The 26431-nt window shown below is 36.2% G+C and overlaps 1 protein-coding gene across 1 annotated transcript in view; it reads right to left on the reverse strand.

Annotated features, from left to right (window-relative positions):
• Positions 1 to 1749: 1749 nt before the first annotated feature.
• Positions 1750 to 26431, reverse strand: part of ANKRD10 (ankyrin repeat domain 10) — a 32094-nt gene continuing 7412 nt past the window's right edge. Inside the window, exons 2-5 of the mRNA XM_010019544.1 lie at positions 25356 to 25447; positions 10435 to 10670; positions 6221 to 6316; positions 1750 to 3384 (exon numbers count right to left, since the gene is read on the reverse strand). Coding sequence (XP_010017846.1) covers positions 2924 to 3384; positions 6221 to 6316; positions 10435 to 10670; positions 25356 to 25447 — 885 coding nt within the window. The 3' untranslated portion in view covers positions 1750 to 2923. The remainder of the gene's footprint in view (positions 3385 to 6220; positions 6317 to 10434; positions 10671 to 25355; positions 25448 to 26431) is intronic.

The following is a 26431-nucleotide window of genomic DNA, read 5'->3' on the forward strand; positions in this document are numbered from 1 at the left end:
TATTTAAACACAAGGCTTCTGTGTCACCAGTAGTTGCATGTGGAAGGACGCAGCTACGCATGGCAGAACTCATTCCATGCTTCACAACACAAGTTCTTCACCTGCTAAGGCAGCACCTTCCCTACCAGAAATGCAGCTGGACTGTTATGACTTTTATGGTTTTATGGCTTGTGTGTATGTGAAATTATGAGACAAACTGAAAACCAGGAAATTCCAATTAAACATAAGAGATTTGTCTTTTTTCCTGTGCAAACAAACCTGTATGTGTTCGTAACAGTGCCACCCATTTGGGTATGTATCCACCAGCCTCAACCGTGCTGTGATTCTGACTCCCCATTTCACGTTCTATCAAAGATTTATAGAATAATTTAAAACAAAGACTTCAGATGGCCCTTGCTGTAGATACGTACTGTCTCCAAAAGCACCTGTAAAAAGGCAGTCTCAGAATTCCTACAAAATAATTGTTTGATGCTTTAAAAACTATACACCTCAGCTCTTGGCTGAGGCATGTTCTGTCACAGACTTCCACCTTTTTCAACATCAGCCATAAACTACCCAGCACACATACACCCCCCCCCTCCCCCCACTGTGTCTGTATCATATGGCCTTCACTGGTCTTCTACATTTAATTAGAATTTAACAGTTAGCTTCCATGGAGTCTGGCAACAGATGCAGACCTTGAAATGTGTCTCTCTGTTACCATGTGGCTGAACACACAGGCACAGAAGTGCTTTTCAAAATAAAGCAGTAGTTCTCTCTTTGAATTTGAAACAGTGTCCTCCAAGGTATTTTTAGGTGAAAAGGCATGAAAAGCAAGTGAATGAAACCCAAATGTACGCAGCTTTTAAAAACCTTGCCTTCTCAACACAGTATAAATCTTGTCATGCTAAAATTATGTACCTAAAATTTTATCATTGGAACAGACAGATGCAAACATCATTGTTACCCTAAGAAAATCCTTTAGGAATCAAGTTTATAGCCATGTATGTAAGATGGCAGTGCTTATTGTAACTGTGAGTTGCTTTGATTTATTTCAAGAAGCACAAGAAAGCATACGCAGCAAGCTCAGCAAATGCTAAAAAGATCCCCAAACCAAAAGCTACAAGAAATTTCAGTTAATCTCTCACGTTAGTATGATGGCAACAGCACACGTGCCTCTGGACACTACATCAGCAAATTAAATCGCCTGAGAAGAGGGCCTGCCTGCCGTTGTTTGAGCACAAGCAAGGGGTTACATGCATGCCAGAAACAGCTTGTCTCAGGTGAGATTCAGCTTTCTTTAACGGTATTCTTGGTCTCCAGAAGGCACCAAGGAATTCTTCTGGCCTGGCAAGCTATTTGCAAAAGGACCGGTCAATTTTCCTGTCAGTGTTGGTCTCGATTTGAATACACTGTGAGTACCTTGTATGTAGACAGTGAACCACATAATGTCTATTTAAAACACTGACTTCTCTGTAGTCCACAGCATTTTGCCTAAAAATGCTGAAAGGAGACCATAATTTTCACGAAAGCCAGTCAGTCAGCATTTTAACTTATTTTTGGAGTTCAAGGCTGCTACAACCATCATACACAGAATATCCAGCATGTGTTTCTGTAATTCAAAGACAATTTACTGGGCTGTTCCTATTTGCTTCCATATGCTGACAAAAGCAAGAAATTCCACAGTTGCACTGAGAAAGATTATGGAGAAATGTGACTTAAAAAATCTTGCTCAAATTGCCAACAAAATAATAATGTCTAAACGGGATATTCAGATACAATGTAATAGGTTTATTTTTTTAAAATCCAATTTGTAAAGGTCCCTTTTTAAACAAAACAAGAACAAAAAAATCAACACAATTCAGAGGGCTTATCTCATTTACCATATTCTTCCCGACTCTTCACTTATCATAACACAAAGCAGCAACTTATTAGTGCTCATATAGTGCACTTATATGAATTTTGATTTGTGTATTAAGCTTTAAATACAATGTATTTCCCGTGAGCATTGCCCGAAGAGTACACAACATTACATTTCCGAAGCATATGTTAAAAGAAAGGACAAGAAATGTATATCCAAGACAGTCAAACTCAAATATTTTTGACATGGCAAATTCTATAACAAGTAACAGCAATTTTAAACTGCGTACAAAGCAGAACAGTGCCAACATGCCTCCAGTCTGTGAGCTATGGTAAAATATCAAGCGTACGTATAAAGGAGAGAAGCCGAAGGAAACCACCACAAATTCAGAGCTAACCTGAGCACACCCAACTGTGACCAAACAAAGGCAGCCCACTTTCCCACTCTATAATGCAAAGAGCCCAACAACAACGAAAAGCACTTCTACACTACACAGGAAGTGAAACGGTTAACTTCTTCCAAGTTTGTGTTTTTCAACAACTCGTCCAGAAAAGGTGAACATCTAATTATACCAAACAAATGTACAAACTATAAAGTCAGAGAAGCTCCAGAAGATTGCCACTTTCAACCTTGCATAGTGATAGCTGGCACTGATATTGCTACCATAGCTTCAGCAGAAGATATGGAAAAGTAAGATCTTCGCTTCTAAATGATGCACATACGTAACATTTTCTTCACAAAATCCTGTTAAACGTTGTTTTAGTAAAACAGCTCTAAAAAGGGAAAGATAGTGTTCACAAGCTTAGAAATAAAAAAATACAAAACCAGAACATTCCGTAATAATAATAAAAAATAATAAACATTCCATCATAACAGCACCTATTTTATCACTAAGTAAGCCCCATACATGCAACAAACTACAACTATTGTATAAGGCTGTCAAATTAAAAGTTTACTTTTCATATAAACAAAGTGTAAAAATAGCAATAAATTGCGATCTTCAAATTTAATGCTATGTGAGGATTTTGTCCCCCGTTTCATTTGGTAGCAATCTCAATATGCATTCGATACAAAGGTCATTACCTACGAACCGTGATACAAATACATTGTGCCTAGGACAGTATTGTCGTATCTCTGTTCAACCTTGACAGAATTGGAATGCTCAACAACACTACTGAGCTCAGGGATGCTTTCAGCAGTATCCCCAAACCCATGGTAGTGTCCATAGTGCAAAGTATCTCCAGGGTCTTCCACCCACGAGGGCCGGTTAGAAACACAGCTACTTGGGCTTCCGTTCAGATGTAGAGATCCACACATTTCAGTGGGATTATTCATGGCTTTTTCTGGTTCCTCAATGCCGTTACTGGTATGAATTCGATGCCTACTGGGAGAAGTTATTCCAGGAATTATTCCATTAGGTGTTAAACACTCCTCACGCCTGGCATCCATCCCATTGAGCTGTTGTGCGGTGGTGAAATCCAAATGTCCATTGATGGCACATCCATTTGTCAGTGCATTCAATATGGAGCTACTGCTATTCATATCTGCATTAAGAAATACACCTGTCACCAACAATTAAGAATAAATCGAAATACATCCAAACGTCTCCACTATACTCCACTGATTTAAAAAATGTTTCCATACACAGGTTTGAAAATAATCTACCCTTTCTTTATTTATAACATAGTAGTTCAAAGCGAGGAGAGTTGACCAGTAAGCTTGTAGCATGGATTCTTATGTTGTAAATGCAACTACCTATCTACATTCAATGCGTAAATATGCCTATATTAATCTTGGCAAAGACAACATGAACTTCCCAGAATCTTTTTCATTTAACTGTATAAAATAAGTAGCAGACAACATTCTGGGCAGTGTTTTGAAAGGCAGAATAAAAGGCCTCTTTCCACCTTTACTCTAATGCACTCTTGGGATGAAAGAATATGGATATACAAGAACTGAGTATTTGTGAGAGGGTGAAGGTTTTCTTTTACTATTTTTCAGCTTTAATTTATCTGTGGCTCTTTTAGTGGTAACTCGCAGTACAACAGATGCTGAAATAGGTCAAATAAAGAAACGTTACGTTGGAGTGCTCTTATAAAATGTTTTGAAGTTCCTTTATTCAGAAAGTTCTTTCATTTATCTAGCTAAAATCTGTACAATCCACATGCAAAATGCCATACAACAGCAACAGCAGAGTGTACAGAAGACTAAAAAAGATTAGAGTAGGAAACAAAATTCTAAAAATGTGCATGCAAACCCCACTGACAACTGTTTTAAAGCAACTTCTCCTTTGAATGTAGTAGTACGTACAATGGTCTATTTCCATAAACAGTTTTCATCAGTTTGCCTGAAATATATGGGTTTGCAGTGGTACTCAAAGTACTAGCACAAAAAAATGGGTGATACATTCTGCCTTAAAAATGCCTACCAGGAAAAGACATCTAAAATGTACATCTATATTGGTAAAGATGAGCAAGGCAAATGTGGAAATTACAGATCTATATGGTGACATTTTAAGATTTTACTTGCTGCTATTATTCTTGGATACATGCACATATGTTTACGTACACATGAATGCATAAACCTATGTGCAAAATAGGATTGCATTTACGGCGTATTTCCAGTTCAAGCCAGTTAAGTTTGTTGGTAACTTCTCACATTTGTAGAACATTGGGTTCCTGTTCATAGTGAGTACCACTGTTTGACAAGAAGGAATCTGAAGTTTTGGTTCTCTATTATTCTTTTGCAAGGATATCATAAGAAATATGGATTAGGATACTGATACTTCACATACAGCAACACATAATGCCAAGAAATGTGTTCAATTTGTAACTCACTGGATGTACTCACTGCAGTTTCCTGTTTAGTCCCTACAGGAGTTAAAATAACTACATCAGTTGAACTCAGTAACCGTAAGTTCTTATTGAAAGTCGAAATTAAAAACAAAAAAGCCCCAAACCCATCAAGGCATCAAAGCTAGTATTTCAGTGATGAAAATGCACAGGAGGAAATTTCATATAGTGTTTATTAACTGAAAACTGCAAAATTTTAGCTGTTTAAAAATAAATTCTCATAGGCTGGCTTTGCCAAATCAAATTTAATAAAAATGGCACTACTGTTAGTTAATATGCAAAAGTAGGTAATGAATAGTCTAGTGATAATTATAGACTGTTGTTATATGTTAAAAATTAGCACCTATAGTAATAAGAGTATATTTATGAAAGACAATCATTTTTCCATAAATAAGAACACTTAGTAATTATCACTGGAAAATATCATAGTCTACTTCTAAGTAGTGATTATATATATGTATATATTTATTCCTAATATATTAAAATATCTATTATCATTCCCTTTGGTGAATCTGATCTATGGTACAAAGCATAAACATGTTTATCGCAGAACGAATTAAAGAAATTAATTTCTGAATGTAATAATGCACTATCATGGTAACTCCATGCCTTCATCTACAAAGTGCATGGAAAAAGCTGGCCCAAGACATCATTGAAACTTTATACACATCCTGGGGTTACCAAAAGCATCTTGATTCAGCAGCCCTTAAAAAAAATAAGAGCATTAATATTGACTAATACTAGTAACACTTGGACTGTTTCATGATGATCGGTACGAAACACAGAAACTGTTTTCCAAGGTACATTAGTTCCAAATACTAGTTACAGTATTTGTGTCCAGTCTTGTATTTACATAAAAATAACCCATAGCAGAATCCCACACTTAGGTTATTGTGTCTGAACAAATTCTGAGAACGTGGTGTATGTCTCAACTATTCCTAATAGTATTTGTTGAATATTTTGAATATAGTTTTGTGGTAACATATGTTATTTTCAAAGCTATATAAGCACTAGGATATATTTCCTTGTGAAGCCTTCTTAGCAATTAAACCTATTGCACAGAAATTAAAAGAGTAATTTACATTACTTTTGATTCTTACCTAAAATTCTAGCAACTAAAAGCAAGGCACAATGTACTACAAGCCTCAGGTTAAAAGTGAAACAGCCACTGTGGATTTCTGTTTATCTGAAATAATAATGAGCTACTAATAAACCCTCTCTGTAACCATTACAATGTATTGTGTGAACAGCTAATTTCCTATACCCACTAAACCCCCAGTATTATGGGTGTTACAGCAATACAATAGTTTTCAAGACTCTAGACAACAATGTGCAAAAATAAAGGACTAAGTTTTATACTTAAATTAAAAATAAAACGCATATTGATTCTTGCAACGACAAGGAGTTTGCATTGCAGAAACAGTGTATATTTCAATTTCTTTTGGTCCAACAGAAGTAGTCTCCTGTTGTTTGGTGTCTTCAACCATTTGAATGTTGTTGTAGTTAACAGGTAACTGTCCACTCCCACCTGATACAACAGCAAACTCTCTATCAACGTGCATATTGTCAGCATCGTCCTCAACTCCTCCATTCATCATTGGTATTAAGCCATCAAAGCTGTAAGCTGATAAAAGAAAGTCACATTTAGTCACTGGTGCAACTTGAAAGCTCAGCCAACAAGTACTTCAATTATTAAAGCAAAAACTTTTTACAAGAAATGTGAACTGTTCAAGCTTCTCACGTTTGAAATTACAATACAGAATAAGTACTTGCACACTCACTTTAATTCCTCAAAATGGAGAATTACCAGTGTATCTATCAGATTTTGCACTTATATATCATACAACTATTAGTCTAATGTACTAACAGATTAAATAAAGAGTAATCTAAGTTACTCATACTTAGGCTTTACAGCTCGTGTGCCTGACAGTCACACAGTCTCAACGTCACATCTGTGTCCTTGTCAGTCTGGACTGCTCCCTCTTTCAATTCCAAGGGCCAGTTCCCAGTAATCCACCCCCCGGTCATACCAGACTGCACCAGGGATCCCTTCAGGAGCTGAACAAACTGATGTGTTTTCCAAGAAAAGCTGGCAAGAGGTTAGACTGCCATGAGAAATGCTTAAACAAGCAAGATGTGTTTGTCTCACTACCTCATATACCTAGCACCCAAAGCCTTGCTCCAGTACTACCCCATTAGACCCTGCACTGCTCTCACACTGACATTAACACACCTTTCTATACACACTGCACACACTCTTAATGTTATGTTATGTTATAAAGGGCTACTTTAGTAGAGTGCAGGTAAGCTCTCATTACCTTGGGCACAACACACATTTTTGTAAACTGCTTGTTTTTGAAGAACCTTAAGCAATAGCTGAAGTGTTCCTGGGCCAAAGAGATTACACAGGGTTTAAAGGAAACACAGGCCCCTGGATCAGTGGGCTTTAACTTACCCTGAGCCAGGAAGAAAAAGGCCTTTTTTTCTGGCTACCTAGAGGAATATCGAAGTGCAGTTTAATGCTGGCCAATTCAAGGGTATACCTGGCAATACCTTCCATCCCTACCTCACAAAGATATGCCTAAAACCAGCCATGCTGGGACTTGTGATACTGGTAACAGTCACTGGTTGCGTACAGCAGGTCAGCACTGCGTGCAGCATGTACAGCACAGCAAAAGCCAGCCTGCCAAGGGCCATCAGCCAGAGGGGCTGGGATTAGGACTGCTGCAGACACAGCCATGTGACCAGCAGGCCCAGTGCACATCATCACCATCATCATCATCATCTCTGACCCTGTGTACCACAGTCTACCAATGAGGCCAGGGAGTAAGGTGAAACTTCTGGAATCGGTTGCACAAAAATGGATATAAAATCCAGCACGTTTCTAAGCCAGAATTAAAAACTGTTTGTGTATATCCTGAAAGTGGCCACCAACTACTTCAGTTCAGCTTCAGCCCTTGGAAGTAATTTTTGCATTACAACTGGAAGTAATTAGTTTCTATCACAGCTTACCGTGTATCAATGTTGCTTAATTTTGAGGCTGAAGGATTTTGAATACTATGCACCCAAAAGGAGATACATATGCAAGGATATAAACAAAATTACACGTAAGTAAAACCCATGCACTGCCTAGTTCAGCTATTCCAAGACAAAGGGTGAAGCACAGCTTAAGTATTTCTCTTCTTCCAACTCTACTGCTTACAGGTTCATGTAAGGGGCATATACTGTGCCTGGTCATAAAAAACAGGTTTTCCAGAGCAGTGATTGCTCTGGTTTGGGGTATGGCCATCAAAATCTGACTCTTCCCTGCAAACAGAGATTGCCTGCATTCTGTCTGAACACCTGGAATCTCCTGTGCAAATAGCCTTTAAAGGACAAAACACTAATGTGATTATGGTAAAGGCAAAATTACTACAAAATTGGGCATATTTTGTAAAAAGGCTAGCTAAGCACGAAGATGTACTGATGGCCTCTCATTACTCAGCCTTGTTTTTACAGAGCGCCTCAAGAACAGTGATTCATTCTCACTCCAACAGACTTTTTACACTGATTTGATAGGTATTATTAATGCTGACGTTTCTGAGGGCAGACACGTCAGATTAGAAACTTCAGCTTCCACAGCTGGGATGCATCTCTTAATTGCTCTAAAAAACCTTCAAGCAACACAGCAAAGCTTTTGGCTTCGTTTGCAAAGGTCTTCAAAAAGTCATACTAGCAAAAATTTCAAAAATAACCTACTCTGCTTCTCTAACATCTCTGCAACAGCTTAGGAGATCTTAACTTGAACATGTCTATTTGTTTGCTCAATGTAACTTATCCACTGTTTATGCTGAAAAGTAATGCAGATACTGCTACTTAATGACAACACAGAGAAGAAAAATAGCTAGCCCAGTGTCACTCTTACAGATTGTTGGGAAAATGTTTCCAACCGACTAGATTGGAGCACTTTTCTGAAACTGCAAGAATGCTGGTTATGAGCACTTGTAAGGAATAGCTCTTCAAACCAAAAGGTACGTATCTTTGCAAGCAGCACCTCCCACGAACAGAACATGAATGCACTGATGACATCTTTCAGTAGCTGTTATGGGCATCTGCACACTGTGTATGTTTTCTCATTTTATGTAACCTACTTAAGGTGGTTACAGAGAAGAGAAACAGCTAGCCCAGTGTCACTCTTACAGATTGTGGGAAAATGTTTCCAACTGACTAGATTGGAGCACTTTTCTGAAACTGCAAGAATGCTGGTTATGAGCACTTGTAAGGAATAGCTCTTCAAACCAAAAGGTACGTATCTTTGCAAGCAGCACCTCCCACGAACAGAACATGAATGCACTGATGACATCTTTCAGTAGCTGTTATGGGCATCTGCACACTGTGTATGTTTTCTCATTTTATGTAACCTACTTAAGGTGGTTATTCCTGAAAAGCAGTCCTGCATTTAACTGCACAGGTACTCTTCTCTATCATGAAATTACTTACAGTTTAGAGCAATTACATCCCATATTCCCCAAATGGGAAGGAACACATCCCATTTACGAGTGGCTGTGGAGTACCCCATTAAGGCCTCTGACCCTGGTATAGTTGAAATGGTGGCTGGATAGGAAGGACTAAAGCAATACTGGAGTGTCAATATTGATGCAATTTGTGTTGTCCATGTCATACTTGGAAGCATTGTTTTAGTCTCAATTCCCCTCGTTATCTGGAATTAAGCACTGTTTGAGCCCATTTTTTTCGGCTCACTGAAAGTTGCATCTGTTAGAACAACATAAACTTTAGCTGAAGGAAGTGTCTCCAATGCTAGACACAGAAAAAGAAACGAGGTCTGCATGTAGAATGGTGCATTCTTTTTAATAATTTGATGGAATGACCAACAGAAAGGAAACAGAGTTTCTATTATTCAAGGTGTTCATAAAATGTAAAAAAAGATTTCTTCATATAGCCACCAAAAAAAAGACTAGAATCACAGAGTATCAGGTTGGAAGGGTCCTCAAGGATCATCTGGTCCAACCTTTCTTGTCAAAAGCAGCAGACAAGATATCCCAGCACTCCATCCAACTGGGTCTTTAGTGTCCCACTTCCGTGGGGAGATTATTCCAATGGCAGATTGCTCCAACTGTGAAAAACTTTCCTCTTGTGTCCAACATGAATCTCCCCAGGAGTAATGTGTACCTGTACTTTTGAGGTTGTACTATCACATCACTGCTGGCAGAGGAAGCAGCACAATCCTCAATGCACAAGGCTGAATAGGAATCCTTAAGGTTCATTCTAGACTTACATCCTCCTGTAAGGTATCAGTTCCCCTTGGAACATGATCCTGGAAACTTCAGGTACATTAACACCACAGATATAATCCCTCTTTATTTGAGAAACCTTTGTGCATTAAATTTCTTTCATCCATCTTATCTAGCAACCAATTTTTGTATTTTGAATTAATCCCAAAGGGAAAATTGAGTAGAAGCTAATTTCAGCTCCTACTCCTCCACATATTATTCTTGGCATCATGTAACTTTAGCACTCTCTGTAAATAGAAATTCCTGAACAGACCAAGACGATGACAGGGAGAATTGGGATCTTGTAGCACGTAATAATTGTATTCATCTGCTTCTTGTATCAACATGTAATTAGGTATGTACACGAATTTGTCAATAATACTCAACATCCATTCTGAAAGGCTTTAAAAACGTTTATTTTCCTTTCTCAGCAACAGTCTCACCCCCATCCCTTTTACCTCCAGGGTCTCACCTTCAGTTCTAGCCTTCTTTACTCCAGCAGACTCTGTATCTTCAAAGGATCTCTTTCGACTTGTCCCACCACTGAATGGATTGGGACCTGCATTCTGATGAACCCCATTTAAGGTGCCACTGCTATAGAAACGATTCAGGTGACAGTTCTGGAGGTTCAAGAGAAACTGGGCACATTCTTGGAAGCCCTGGGTATGTGCAAGGTCTGCTGCTGTCAGGCCACTGGCATTTCTCAAGCTGTACAATACAAAGGAACTGAATTACACTCATTCATCAAGCTAGCATGCTGCTGCTGCTGCCCTTACTGACTATCTATCTGTTGGTGAGAGAAAACATACACTTAGCAAATTTCCATTAAGAAATTAGTTAACAATCTTAGTTTTATAACTAACTTAACTTTTCCCACATATATCTGGCTTCTAAGCAAATTTGGGAGACAATGCACTTTTAAATAAAATCAATATACTATGCACCTTAAAAAAACCATCTTCCTATTTAAAATTCTCAAAATGCTTTATTCTAAAATAGTCTGAAGTATCTGGTCTTTACGCAAACTTCAGACTACTTTAAGCCTTGAATTTTACCATCTTCTGCAATCTATTGCTTTAACTTGAGCAAAAGATCAAAAACTCAAAACAAACTTAACATGACTTGGCAATTGTCCATGGCATTCTGGTTTCTAAGGCAACAACAACATCACTATTCTTCCTAACAATAAAATATATACATATATAGGAAAAGATAGAGAGATAAAGATGCTATACTTAGTTATGCTTTGCTTTTTTTTTTTTTTTTTCTGGTTTGTTTCTCATTTCAAAGTGTGTGACATCATAAGTGCTGGGACTTGCTTTGTTACTTGAATCAAGACTTTTCCATGCACAAGAGAACAGCACCAGATTATCCTAATGCATCGAGGAGATTATGAATGAAACCAGGTAGGACACATAGGGATGTACAGGTTTAACTTGAGAAAGTGTAAATGGAGTGTCATATTCATCTACACAAACATACACTATGTCTGTGCTTAGAAATACAGGCTAACTTCGTAAGGACGTGCGTAAAAGCAGAGACTCGGGCCAGAAGTGACAAAACTAGACTGTTAAGTGGAAGATGCCAATGAACATTTCCGAAGTTTTTTTCCACCTTTCCAGTCAAATCTAACTAGTTGGAAAATTGAATTTTTGTTTCTTGGCATCAGTAGTTTACACAAGCCTATTACTTAAATATCCAGAAACAGACCAGCCAACAGTGTAAGAATTCAGAAGATTAAGAGATCTAATTCTGTTGGAACTCATATGAAGTAGAAAATTCACTCCAGCTCACACAAAGAAAACAAAGAACAAAGCCCAGATTTGCTTCCTATATCACTGCAACTTATTTGCTATAAAAATGAGACTAAAAAAATCTTTAGAAACTGACTGTTACAGTAAGACCATTTCCACGAATGGATACTGCTAGATGACACAAGATTTCGAAGATTAAGTCAAAATACTACAGAATTAGAAAAAACATTATGCTAGATGAGGGTTAATTTCGTATTTTACGTCATCATTTACTTGGACCACTAGTGAAAATCCAGAAAACAGCGGCCAAGAGAGGTCTAGAAAGTAAGACATAAGAAGACTGAAAAAAACTAGTTAGACATGAAATCTCAAGGTAGAGGTATTTGTTCTGCATACCTAAAAGATATGTGCAAAGCAGAATAATTTGTTCTGTGCATCTAGTGCAGGCAGTACATGAATGGGATTAACACTAAGAAAGGGTATTTGAGTTTAGGCATTAGAAGAAAGTTTCAGAGTATGAAGGTTGCTGAATCTCTAGAGGGTTCTTTTCTCCCTCCTCGTTTTAAGAGCAGATTATCATTTCAGAAATTCTGCAAAATACATTTGATCCTTTCCCACATTTGAACTACACGGCCTGCTAAGGTCCCTGCTAACAACATTCAATGCTTTTTCAGTAGTTCTAATTTACTTGTGTAGCAGACGGACACAATACAATGCACCTGCAACTTAAAAACCAGAAATGTCAATATAGCTGTTTGGTCAAACAGAATAGCTCAGTTCTTGGAAATTTAAGTTCAGAGCCTCAAAAGGACAGTAAACGAAATCTAAACAGGAGCAAATTAAAGTTACGTGAAGATAAAAATGGCCAAAACAAGATGGTGTTGACTGACCACCTAATTTAATAAAACTTCAAGGAGTAAGTAATTCTATTACTTAGCAAATGTTATTGGACAATAACTCTGCACTGAAAAATGGATTGCAAGACAGACAACAGTTAGGTCACCATTTCCCAAAGGAACGTCAATATAAATTGCCGGAGGCATCTGGAGATGTACAAACTAAGATACAAGTGTGTAAGGCTACTTGACCGAACTCTGGGAAAGAAAGGTTTCCCAGAAATAAAATAAATGAAGTTAGTGTTTGCCAGATTTTAAAATGTCATGACCCTTGGTATTTTTAGATCTGTCCCCACTTCTTCCTGAACAGCTTACTCTTAACGGATAGACAAAGACATACTTGTTCTACAGGATCATTTTGGAAGTGCTGCATAGGTTTTCAAGGGACTCATGCACATTGGATGTAACATTCTTGCTTCTGAGAGGTTAGAAACGTCTCTCTTAAAAATCTGAATTGAATTTAGCCTGTCAATATCAAGAGAATTTCCCATGTTCAGAAGCTAGTAATGAAAACAAAAGAGTAAAAAAAAAAGTCCAATCAAATGTAAGGAGATTACAGGACCTAGATGACTAGGAACTGGTTGGCAGACTGCTACAAAAGAGAACACAACTACGTTAAGCTGGCTTGCATTCCAATATTGAAGAAAAGGAGGAGGTGACCAAATGGTAGAACCTCTTTAAGTCTTTCTCAAAAACAGGCTGGAAAGATCTACTTTAGCTGATTTGTCTAGCCTTCTCCAGGAGGAAAAAATCTGTCAGTGGGAACACAAAAGGCAACAAGAGCTAACCATGCTATACTAGCTCAACATGATAAAATGAAAGTAATCCAAGAAAAAAAGGCTAAATCAATTAGCCACATCGCAAAGTAGGAAAGAAAATGCTTTTAAAGGATATCACAGACTTTTACCAGACTGGAATAATTCTATGTATTTCCAAAATATGTAGAAATAATGACATTGCTGTGAGGATCCTGAGTACATAACAGAAAAATAAAGTCCTTCTAGTAAACCCTGGAGTACTTAAATGAACGTAAGACATTTACTAGTCAATTCTTTAAAAGCACTAATCTGGACTTGAGTGGAACTATCCTGTTATATATAAGCAGTAGTTACAAGGAGCTGGGAACATCCGTTACTAAATCTGCAGTATATGGTCTACCTCAAATGCTGTCAATGCCTGAAAATGAAGCAGTTACCTCAGATTACTCCATGCATTAAGAATATAAAAGCCATTACTGTAAACAGACTCCATTATAGGAACGAAATAGAAATGGTTCATTGCCCCAGCTATGCATAAAACTAAAAGGAGTTCACTCTAAGTGTAATTCCTGTGCCAGCCCTTGGTTATGAACTGCAATTAAATATAAACTGTCAAGTGAAAAGGAGGAAAGAGGAACTGAAGATTCATTTGGCTATTAAGTAGACTATACCTGACACGGACTGCACGATTAAAAAACAATAAATAAAGGAAATCAATAACCAGGAAACTCAAAGATGTAATCACTATATTTAAGCAAATTTTCAACTAATTCAATTATTAGAGATATTCCTTGAAAGATACTTCACTTCTCATAGCTGCCTACATAAATAAAAAGGATTTGACTAGGTAAAGGATGTTATAACTGAAAGTAACGTCAAGACCTGGACTGTGAAAGGCAACCAGAGGGGGGAAAAAAAAAGTAAATCACTGGGCAACATGGACATAAATACCTCAAAATTAAATCTCTCTTGGAGGAAAAAAAAAAATTAAAATCTTCTTTTCCACCCATCCTTCGTTTTTATAATAAGTTAAAAATCCCTTCAGTACTAGCTTTGATCTTTTATCCTAAACACCTTGAAAGTAGTGGAAGCTCCAAAGAAGCACAGAACACATTGTTTGATTTCAATCTTCAGGCAACCTGTCCTTTTGTTACTGCTAATCACACAGCAAATACGACAGTTCTATTTCTGTAACTGCATTACTCTGAACTTTAGAATGAATAAAGGCAATCTCCTGCTTTTTGGGGTTGGCTTTTTTTATGAGGTAGGGTGGGGTTTTTCCCCCAACAAAGATGAGGACAAGCTTGTTTCTTTTCAGGGTTTTTCTCTATGTAAGGCTACCTAGCTGACTCAAGACTAGGCAAATGGAAAGCTACAGAGACCATGTATTTCAAAGATGACCTTATGAAGGAAGAAGCTACCAGCAAGAAAGGTGTAGAAGGGTGCATAAATCATATTAAAGAAAATTAGACTAAGCCTTGAAAAATTCCATGAACTTTATGATTAGTCTTTTATTGAATAGTATTCATCGACTTGATGCAGTATTTTCTACAGGTTGTCCTAGTTACTGTGAAAACAGACAGCTGTGATCCAAAAACTTAATTCCTTCTCTCTCCAGTAAAAAAAAAAGAACTCAAAATCTGAAGACATCTCCGAAGGTCAGTCCAGCTACACGAACGGGTGTAAAAACTGCTGAAAGGACACTGAAAACGTAAGCTCTGAAAATGCCCTTCCCTTTTTAGCACCTACTCTGGACAGGAACATACATGAAAATTGAACTGACAAACAGGAGAAAAATTCCTTACTTAACCTTGCCCAGGACTAAAATGCAGTTTTGGTAAGCGGTCAGAAAGTCAATTCACTCTATGCTTGGAAAACACAAACCTTGCATCATTCCCAAAGGAATTCAAGAACTTGAAAAACGAATGAGTCCTGTTAAGATTCTTTTACTTGGTAGCATTTTCTTGCTTTGTAGTTTATTCACTATTTTCATGTAAGACAAAGTAGAATCATAAAGCATGCTATCATTTAGCCTCAGCCTTGGTGCAGGCTAAAATCCAGGAGCTGAGAATCATAGACATACTGTTTTCTTCAGAGTACAGAAGTATAAGATGCTAACTCTGAAGCAAAAGACAGACAAATGTAATCGGAAAGATACATTTTCTTACTATAAAGTTATGCTAAATAGAAAAAAATCCATGAGGAAAGTTGAGGAAAGTCTGAATATGGATGAGTGTAAGTAGGTGATCTTGAAGTTCCTTGACAGATGACATTTAACACTTGCATTGTTCTGTAGTGACAGATGTTTTATAAATAAATTCAAAACATGCACTGTTATATTAAGGTTTAAAACTCTGACTTTTGTATATACATTTATTCACACAATTACAGTGCTTAAAACAACACTCCTAAATCACATTTTCGTTCTTCCATCAAGTGATGTCCACAGGCAGTCTTCAAAACTGACTGATCTTGATATGAAGATGACTTTTTTTTTTTTCCCCCTGAAATCTGTTTTTCTCCCTCTGGTTGACATCATCGTAACTCCCATTTTGAAGGCCCAGTTCATCTAAGAGTCCTGGTATCAAATTAAGGCAGCTATAAAGAGGACACTGATGAATCATATGTTTACTTTCTTCTTCTGAAATGCTCTTGAAGATGATGGCTGCCAGTGTAATTAAATTGTTTTTCAGAACCAAAAGAGGTATGTTATCTGACCAAATAGGACTGGTGTACAGAAACATGATGTTAACTTTCAGTTTAGGAGGATGTTTTTGTTATTTCAATCTAACCACAATTTGTTGTTTTGCAAAGTTCACTAAAGGAAGGAAAAAATATCTGAAACAAGCTCTTGAAAAATATGCAAGACTCTTCCACTATGATTAAGTTACAGAAAGAAAAAAAAACCCCAACAAACCAATACAAAACTTAGAATTGTTTAAATATAACTACCTTTGAGTAAGGAAGATTTATTTCAAGATAACTTACAAAATTTACTCTCAGAAAGATCTGTAGAAAGAAAAAGACTTGTGCTTCTTGCACTGAATTATAAATTATATTGAATTTACTTACAAAAACTTGATTCTAAGTTGTTTCAATTGTTTGTATTTCTCATATTTATTGGAGGAAAAAATCATGTGTCTAACATCGAAATACAAATGAAATACACTAGCTTCCACTTATAATGTCACATACCTTGAAAAACAAAACAAATGTTTGCTACAAAATGTCAACAGTAAATCTTTTTGGGAAAAAACAAAAAAACCAAAACCCCAAAACATTCATATATGTAAAAAAAAAAAAATCCCCTAAATGTTTAATTTTAAATAGTGATTACATTGCCTACAGCTTACTGTGTTTTTGTTAATGCCATGCGACAATCTAAGAAAATAAACCACAGTTTTCGTATATCAATGTCATATCTGTTAAAAAATACTGATCTCAACTTATCTATTGTTAGTTAACAAATAAAAATGTAGATAATTGTAAATTAGGGTAAGCAAAGCATGCAAATCTATAGATTCTATATCTGAATTCCTAGATTAGCATTAAAACCAATCACCGCAACAAATACCTCAACAGTATGCCTTGTGTGCAGAAAGGAAGCGATACTGAACATTCAATGCCACAACTGTAAGGTTTTCGGAGAAGCACCTGTGGCAGTTTCAGCAGTTTCTATATGGAATGCTCCCCCTTTCTAGGATTACTTGAAAAAATCAAGTCAATTCGAATTACGTAGCTGTAAAACATTGACATGTGTAGTTTTTACAGTTTCAGAATCTTCTGTTTGATTTAAACGGGCAATGGTGCATAAACAGGAAACTTATATCATAAGGGATCACATATTTGCAGGCAACATTAAGACTAAAAGTTACATTAACATACATAAAGTGCTGTAGCACATTATTCTATATGTAAGCCATTATCATGTGACCACCTTAACAACAAGATACTAAGCCTTTTATGCCTTTAAAGCATTATTACTTTCATCCTGAAACCAATTTGTCAGTTCTTCACTGAAATTTATATAGAATGGATTAAAATTACCGGTCAACTCATGGCTTCAATTACTTTAAATTTAGTAGGCTGTTTCTCAAAAGAATTAGTAACTATTCCTATACAAAAAATTAGCAAATACAAGGATTAAAACAAAACAAAAGAAGAAAGAGAAAAAAAGATCAGAACACTAAAACGCCCACAGTGAGAAAAAACGTTTCCTATATAAACATCAGTATACTAGTTTAAAATTTCTAAAAGCAAAATGATCTTAAAATACTAAACTTTAAGTGTTTTAACCCTTTGGTGTCCAAATACAATAGTTGTAAGATAATTTCAAACTTTTTTTTTTTTCCAGATACCAAGAGAAAAATACTCAACTACATAGATGTGTGTCACTGCTGGGGACAGCTATAAAAATTCATGCTAGGATTACATACTAGGCATCTACAAAAGCACAAGTTGGTGCCAAGTTTTTATTTCACAACCAAACATGTGGCAGCTGAAATTATTTTAGACTTTTAAAAACAATGGCAGAGTACTACAAACATCTTCCAAAATCTTAACAAGGTGACTATACTGGGAAGTAGGAAGCTCTCCTTCGTGCAGCCACTTTTTTTCATATGAAAAACCAGGTACACTACAAATTATGCAGCTCTAATTAGCTCCCAGATACTTCAACTCAGGACTGAGCAAATGCTGGCAGAAGAAAGAATTCATTAACCATGGTAGGCAACACTGGAATTACTACAAGCATCACCATCAGGTGGTGATTTACTGCTGTATCTGCATCAATTTATATGCTTTAAGAAAGACTTCAAACAGCGTACTTCACTTTGAAGTATCTCTTGTGAAATTGATTCATGGTTTCAAATAAACTTTTGCCTGAACAATACAGGCCTGACTTTGCCTGGCATCAACAATCAATAGCATTTTTAAATTCATATCCAATTATGTAACAAGTAATTCCTAAACACAACTCACAAAAGAAAGGTATCAAAGATTATGGTAACTCTTAAAACAACAGTCTGATTGCAATACAGCATAACAGAAAAGACCCTTCCTATTAAAATGAAAATAACTATTTCCTAGATCACTAGCAAAAATGAATTCCAAGCAGCAGTTTAGTACCGCAGCCACTTTAAATCCAAAGAGAATGTAAGAGTTACTTAGCTAGCCAACCTTATGAAAATGAGAACTATCACTGCTGGTGCTATCATGTTTCTAGAAACAGATCAGGAATTACAGATGAAATTGCTTACAATGAGAAAAGCATTATGGAATTCTACTAAGGAAAGGTTCAGTGCAAACTCTGACTTGAAAAGATAAACAACCTTGCAATTCAGATTCTGCCAAGATGCTTCTAGTAGCAAATAAAATCACACTATATCTCTTCAGCATACCAACTGAAAACCAATGATAGCCTAGAATTAGAAAAAGAAAGCAATCTTCTCTCAAACGTGTCAAACAAGGAAGAACAGCAAGAGCTTAAGAATGAAATGAATTTTAAAGTATTTTTGTGTCAAAAGGGGAAAAAAATCAAGAATTAAAGTACCAAATGTGTTAGATGGATTCAATATTTTCCTCTAATAGGTATGGAGAGGTAGACCATCAAACTATACAAAAATTTAGTTTTGTGACAAAACTAACTTGATGTACTTATTCAAGAAGACAGATGATCTTTTGGATTAAGAAACTACTGAAATGCCTAAACCCACTTTAATTAACTTTGCAAGAGTTTTTTCAACTTAGATTTTTCCTCCATTTGAAAGAAAATTTACCTACCATGTTTAAGCAACAAGCAAAACAGAAAGAAAGAAACAGAAGCTGAAACAGAATAGTGAGATTTCCCCTATTTTATAGCTGCCAAAGCTCTTCCAGGGTTTGCTAAGCCTCCATGCAATGAGATATGTCTTGTAACCTGAAGCATGTGACACATTAGAGTATTTTTCTGAATAACTTGAACGTGTTCTGGGCCATGCCTCAACTACATATTGGTTCAAAAGTATTGGTTGAACTATGATCAACTCTACTCAAAAGACACAAACTAGAACAGCAAACAAAATCCAAATCAATACAGCAGAAGTTAGCACTAATGTGTTGCAATTAACAAATCTCCTGTCACATATCCAGTCAAAAAGTATCAGCAAATCAAGCACAGAACCTGTGTGCAGATCACCACCATCGATGAGTGGAGTAAAAAGCAGAACTGATCAGACAATTTTATTTGGGAATATACTGCGCCCTTGTTTCTTCCACTGCATCTAACCAGAGCTCTGGCCAACTTCCACTTTGTAACACTTTGGTTTCTCCACCTGACTTAACCGCACCCAGGTTTCTGATGCCAGTAATAGCTTATCTTGCAGAAAAAAATAACGTTATCTGAAGGGAAGCTGCAGAGTGAACAGTATCGTATGTGAAGGCAGATCACTCCCAATAAAAAAATCCGAACATTCCTGTCAGAAAGTTGAGCTATCCTCACATAAAAGTCTTGGTAACACTTCAATGTTTTTTATCCAGCTCTTTTGGATTGAAGAAAAGCTGAGAAACCAGTGCTAAAAATCACAAAGGCTCAGCACTAATGAATAAGCTCCCCTATCAAGCTGACCCATATCCTGTGAACTTTCTTTATGTTCCAGAAAGGTCATAAAACATCATCACTTTAATGAAGGATTTAACTTTATTCATAAAAATTACAACCTCTCATGTTCCTCTATTTCTGATGTCAGTAACTACTGTTATTACTCCACTCCTACCAAGAATAATTGACTTTCAAAACGAACAGGAACTCAGTGGTAGGAGTCTGCCTCAGCTTCCTGCAATTATTCAGAACAGCTGTAACTGTGAAAACTACCCATTTCCATCCAGGTCAATTGTAAGACTGAGCCTCTCCCACTTTTTTTATTTATGAGATACCCATGCATCTATGTTCTGCTTCAGTATTTTCAAATCTTTCTTTGAGACTAAACCCAAATTACTGCATTACTTCACAATGACAACCTCCTACAAACCACTTTAAATTCTTGTACAGTGAAGACAATCAAGCATGAAACCAAACACGGAAGAAATTAGCAAGCTTTACTTGTAATTATTTTGCAGAAGAATGAGTTTCACCACAGAAACGAACAAACCACTTTGACTTTGCCTTTCCAGAACAGTTTATGTAAGGCAGGAAGGGAAGAATGAATTCCAGTATGTTTAGCCTCCATATTGCGGAATTGTCACTACAAGAATACTACAGTGACATCCCTTAAAATGCTTGTTATATACAATTAAACAAGAACAGCGACATTTTCCCTCAACTATACTGCACTGTTTAATAATGCAACAACAGTAATTAATCCAGCAGTTTAAGTGCTATCTGGAGAACAAGCAATCAGGTTTGCAGAAAGAATCATGCATGAAATGGTCAGAGTCTGAAAAGTACCATATTATTATCATACTAAAATGCTAATTAACAGATTAAAAACACTGTTGAAAAAGCACCTAAATCCTACTCCTAGACAAATGATGAGTAAGAACCTGAAGTATTAGTCTGAAGATGAGGTTAATCACCCTAAGAAAGTACAATGTTGTTTTTTCTACACTCTTACCAGTGTAGCAGCAGTACAGCTTCTAAAGAAAGAGGATGACATAGTAATAGCACTTCCCAAGTATGCAAACATCAGAAATGGACAGCAGATCAATAATTAAGGGTTTGGTAATTACGTTAGCTGGGGAAGAAAACCACATAGATGTTAAAAACCTGCAAGTATCTGCTAAGATTTTAAGAAATAGGGAAGAAATCTAGAAACTAATAGAAGAGATCTCTGAATCTTGAGACCCTTCAAGAAAACAGGCCACGGAAGCTTCCCCTCCAGACTGAAAAGGAACTGAGACTTTACATCACAAAGGAATGGCCAATTTTTGTCATGAAATCTACACATCAATCTTCTTCTGTCTCTTCATTAAAGGTGACTGGATTTCAGAACGTCAAGAAGTGTTAAGAGTACAAATCAGAACAAAAGTTGAGATATCACAGGAGTGGTCATAATTAAAATATGAAACAGACTTCACTTCAAACAGAAACACAGTGCAAAGATTTCACAAAGGGCTATCCAGCAGCACTAAAAAATTTACACTGAACAGATTTCTGTTATGAAGGATGGAGGAAGTTGTGAAGGAAAAAAGAAATGTATGCTTTTTTTTTTAAACACCACAATGCAATTCGTGACACATGAATTTGCAAAGAAGAGTTAAGATTAAGCCACTGTTAGAGAACAGAATGCAATTTTTACTGAAAAACTGAATGCCAGAGATAGGACATTTCTGGCATCATAGAACAGTTAATTTACACATTCAAATGAATGCAAGACAGCTTTTCAATGAGGAAGTGGCTGAAGTGTGTGCCTAAACTAGATCAACATCACGATATGAATCTGTCATCTGGTAGAAACAGATGTACTGGTATGTTTATCCCTGCACGTCAGACCTGGAGACCAGAATGTAAGAAACTAGAAAGGGAAGTATCTCTTGTAGCACCCCATCACAGTATACAAATCAAATTTCCCCCCAGTCCTTAAGATTTCTGGCAGGGAAATGAAAAGCTTTCTTATGCTACTATTCAAGCACCTTCTGAAGCAAGCAAGTACTTGTGTTCAACTGGATGAGTGCACACCCAGCCACATCCTGTCCCACAAGTTATGCCTCCTTCTGTCCCAGGATAGTACAGTGCTTGAAACTTCTCTCCTAGCTCTGTATCAAGTCACTAAGGAATACACAACTATTCAAATGACAGTTGCAGAAGAATTTTTACTCAGAAATAAGTGTACACAATGCACAAGGGAACTGCATGCAAATGGACATAAAATGGAAGAAGTTCAAATCAGGATAAGTAACAGCTGCATCTGCTTTCTTTTTTAGTTCAACATGTTCCATGTTTATAGCTGAATTTTATATTTATGTATATGCTGTGATGCAATCCATGTAATTATATTAATACCCAGCATTTTAAAAAATAGTGTAAAAGAGCAAAACAAAACATGGCACCAAGAAGGCTTTTCCTCCACAAAGAGCTGTGGACACTTGTTTGTCACCATGATAAATAATACACAATTAACCATACATAAATTGCATAATTATGCTTTTTAGTGAAAATCCAGCAGTTACTATGGATACTTTAAAAGGTACTATCCACATTAAAAAGTCAGTTACACAGCAAACCTTTTCACTCATATGAGGACATTGTGACCACCTGCTTCCCCCTCTTCAAGGGTCCATGAATACCATAGTTAGTGGAGCAACCATTTTTATGGCTGTAGGACATACTGTGCACAGAATATGCTTCAGCTAAAATGAGAAGGTAAATACCACAAAAAAAATCAAAATATTTTCACTAGGGTACAATTATTATTTTTTAATATTATTAAAAATTTACACAGGAATAGAGACCCAAATTCTCTCTCATCAATTAGGAAAACAATGCAACAACTTAATGAAATTTAGAGACTGCAACATACTCTGTAAAAGCAATACACTAACAAGCCTGAAATAAGGTAAACTGGAACAACAAGTGAGGCGATTTTATTCAAACTAAAATTCTTACTTTTATCCTTACTGCACTATTGTTCTTTGGCTTCCAATATAACCAAAAGAGTGAATAAGTAGAAATACGGTAAACATTGATACCAAAAATTACACTAGTCCAAGTTACTTCATTTTAACAGCAGTATTTCAATAATCATTAGTTAATAAAAAATACATTTCTTGCAGTATTACACTACTGATTACTAGTGTTTGTGTAATAATGAAATCTTAACATCCCTGTTTTACTGTCTATAAAAAACTAGGGATGGTGTAATACTTGATGCATACTATAGGTATCAGGTATAAGCAGTATATTTGACTATTTGCAGTCACATAGGATATTCTCTGTATCTTCGCATAACTAGATTTTGGTACCATAACTGTATGAAGAAATAAAGAAAAAATTGGGTAAGATCTAATCCCCACCAAGAAAGGCCATATTCACCATCAGTACACATGAGCACTTTAGTTCTAGTTAGTGCTTAGTTCCACATTTAATAAAACTCTTGCCTCAGTCCTACACAGTCAACTATAATTTCGGTTAATATATATACAAATTAGAACTCAAACAGATGGATAAAATCCCTCTCCTTTTCTTCTAACTGAAGCCATAAAATAAAGGAGTCAAAAGTTTCAGAGCATCTACATTTTCGAGTTGTTACAAAATCAGAAAATCATCATAATCATTAGAGATATGGGGCCAGTTTCCAAACCCAAGTAATCCCAAATTAATCAGCACCAAAATCATATACATGGATCTGGCCTAATTTAATATATTAAGCATGGAAACTAGATTCTAAGGAAAAAAAATCCTCACCCCAGTTAGTCAATGGCTAGCTCGCTCAGGTGAGAGGGTCAAGTCCTCATCCTCTAATTGACGAAATGTCGGTTGCTCCACTAGCCTATTGCATTTGCATCCCTGATTTTAACATTTCCTGAATAGGATCTGATATTTAATTACCTATGGAACTTGTAACAAGTCTACCTTACTGAAATGCAGATGGAATTCAAAGTTAGAACACTGAGAATTCAAATTATTTCCTGCTCACTAAAACTGCTATAGACCTAAGCTAATTCTGCTGCAAATAGACAGCTACCCCTGGTCGAAGGCAGCTACCACTCTCCAAGTTTTACAGAAATGTTTTGCCTATGGTTTGCAAATAGAATGTTTAAAAAGTGAAATATTAGTTCGGTAAGTTAAAGTTGCAGCCACATCTCCAACCTCAATTACTCAGCTACTCATTTTGAAAGTCCTCTGGATGTAACACATCCTCGTCTTTACATCAGACTCTTAACTCATTTCACATTGTTTATGCAGTTACGCAATTTCTCTTTTGATTGGTTACTTTGTAAAAATCACAAGATTACATACTAATTGATGATGATAATTAAGGTTTGCTCAATTCCACAGTAAATTTAAATCTGAGTTTGTCCTAAGATACCTGAAAGTGAATGCAAAATCAGAATTCATAAATTTGAGACTGATTCCATGAGCTTGTCAATAACTTGAGACAGCTGCGTAGTTACTTTAGTGTCATCTTTCTACGAAGTAATCTCTTTATATAAAGCAATTTGTTCATTACTATTAACTTAAAAGAGACTGTATTTCCTCAATACTCTATGATAACACTGAAGAGAGTTAAATTTTATGATAGATTTATCAGGGCAGCATTACAAAAACAGTAAGATGGAAACCAAAGGGTAAAACAAGAATTTAACTACATGATTCTTATTTCACTTACAACTTAAAAAGTTTCATATTGCAGATTAAAATACAGTAACTAGTTACCATTTAAGAGAATAAGGCTAGTTCTAATTAAAACAAATTGCTAAAGTATTTACATTATTATAAGCCATAGAGCTTATACTCAACATTTCTAGGTGAAAACTGCATCCATTTTGTCCATGCTGTAAGTTTCAAAAGTTTGTGAGATTTTCTCAATGTTTTTGCAGTACATAAACCTTCAAAGAAAAAAGTTAACAGGGCAAATACACAATACACTAACAAACAGTATTAAACTAACTGCAAAGAGTGTGTGAGATGCTATTTTGTACATAATGTTGTTTTTGCATTGTTTTCTATATTTATTCACCAGTGCAAGGTGTAAATTTGTCATAATAACTACATGCTACATAAAGTGTACAATTTGGGGTCATCTGACAGAAGCATGATAAATATTTTAATATATCAGATATAAACGCAATACTAATATAGCACACTGGTTATCACTTCTGTAAAATAAACTTTATCACTAGACATGCAAACCATCTTGGGCTTCATTACAGTTGAACATGTCTAGCTGTCTTTTAATCAAGTGTCGGCTATTTTGACTTTTCCATCTGACATTAGTATCTGTGTTTACTGGTCTAAGTTAGTTAGCTAAACACACAACAATCAACAACAAGAAAAAATACCTCACTTACTCTATTTGCGCACCATGAGCCACAAGGGCACTTATGGAATCCATACTACCAGACCGTGCTGCTTTATGAATAGGAGTTTCACCAACATAATCCTGTAAAGACAAACTACATTTTGTCAAGCATAATCTTTCCAAAAATAAAAATCTTATTTTTACAATACTCACTTTAATTAAGAAAGCAGATATACAAAAGCAACATTGATTAGCTAGCAAATGCATCAGGTACTTTATTATTACTTTAAAGTTTGCAGTAGGCTGTCATTTACATTAGATATTTAGCAAGAAATAATGCTAAGGGCATCTAACTCACAAGATAAGCCTTATCCAGTAACTAGGCAATCAGCAGTCGTAATTCAGCAAAAGGTGTTAAAAATCCCCACAACATACACCACTGTAACAAATTATTCTAACACCTTTATTGCCCAGCCCTTGTGTTACCCAATATGTAGGGATGAAGAAGCCACCTTGAATTTAGAAGCAGCATGGTCAAGTTTGTGGGCCTATATTGCTTTCAGACTTCACTGACACACCAGTACCATACTGCACCATAAATACTCACCAGGTGAAGAGTACATATGTGTAACTCTACTGTAATAGAAGTATGCCCAGAGTTCACAGGACAGGCCAGATGTCTCCTGAGACATACACATTTGACTCATGTCCTATACACTTTTCTGACTATCTTTATCCATTTAAATTCCATTATTGTTAACTGGCACATACAATCACTTCATCTTTTCATATTATGTGCAAACATACTGGAAGTAGTGTATTCCTTTTCAGGCAAGTCCTTTCTACCAACTATCTTCACAGGTAACTGGGAGGCTCTACAGCAATTTTACAAACACAACTGGAAAGCAGGAGGACAGTTCCATGCATCATGATCTACAGGCTGCAGACAAAATCCAGTACTTGCAATTAATCATCAGTTATTAAGAATCTGTAATGAAATATAGCCTTGAAGTAGCATGTAAATGTTCAGTTACTAATTTGTTAGGTAATTATCACAGTCCTCAACACTTCCAACAGATAGCAAGGTTTTTTTTTTCCTTCCTTCCTCATCCTCTTTCTTTCCCT

The sequence above is a fragment of the Nestor notabilis genome, unplaced genomic scaffold (genome assembly GCF_000696875.1).
Source record: "Nestor notabilis isolate BGI_N333 unplaced genomic scaffold, ASM69687v1 scaffold12518, whole genome shotgun sequence".
In the NCBI taxonomy this organism is placed as follows: Eukaryota; Metazoa; Chordata; class Aves; order Psittaciformes; family Psittacidae; genus Nestor; species Nestor notabilis.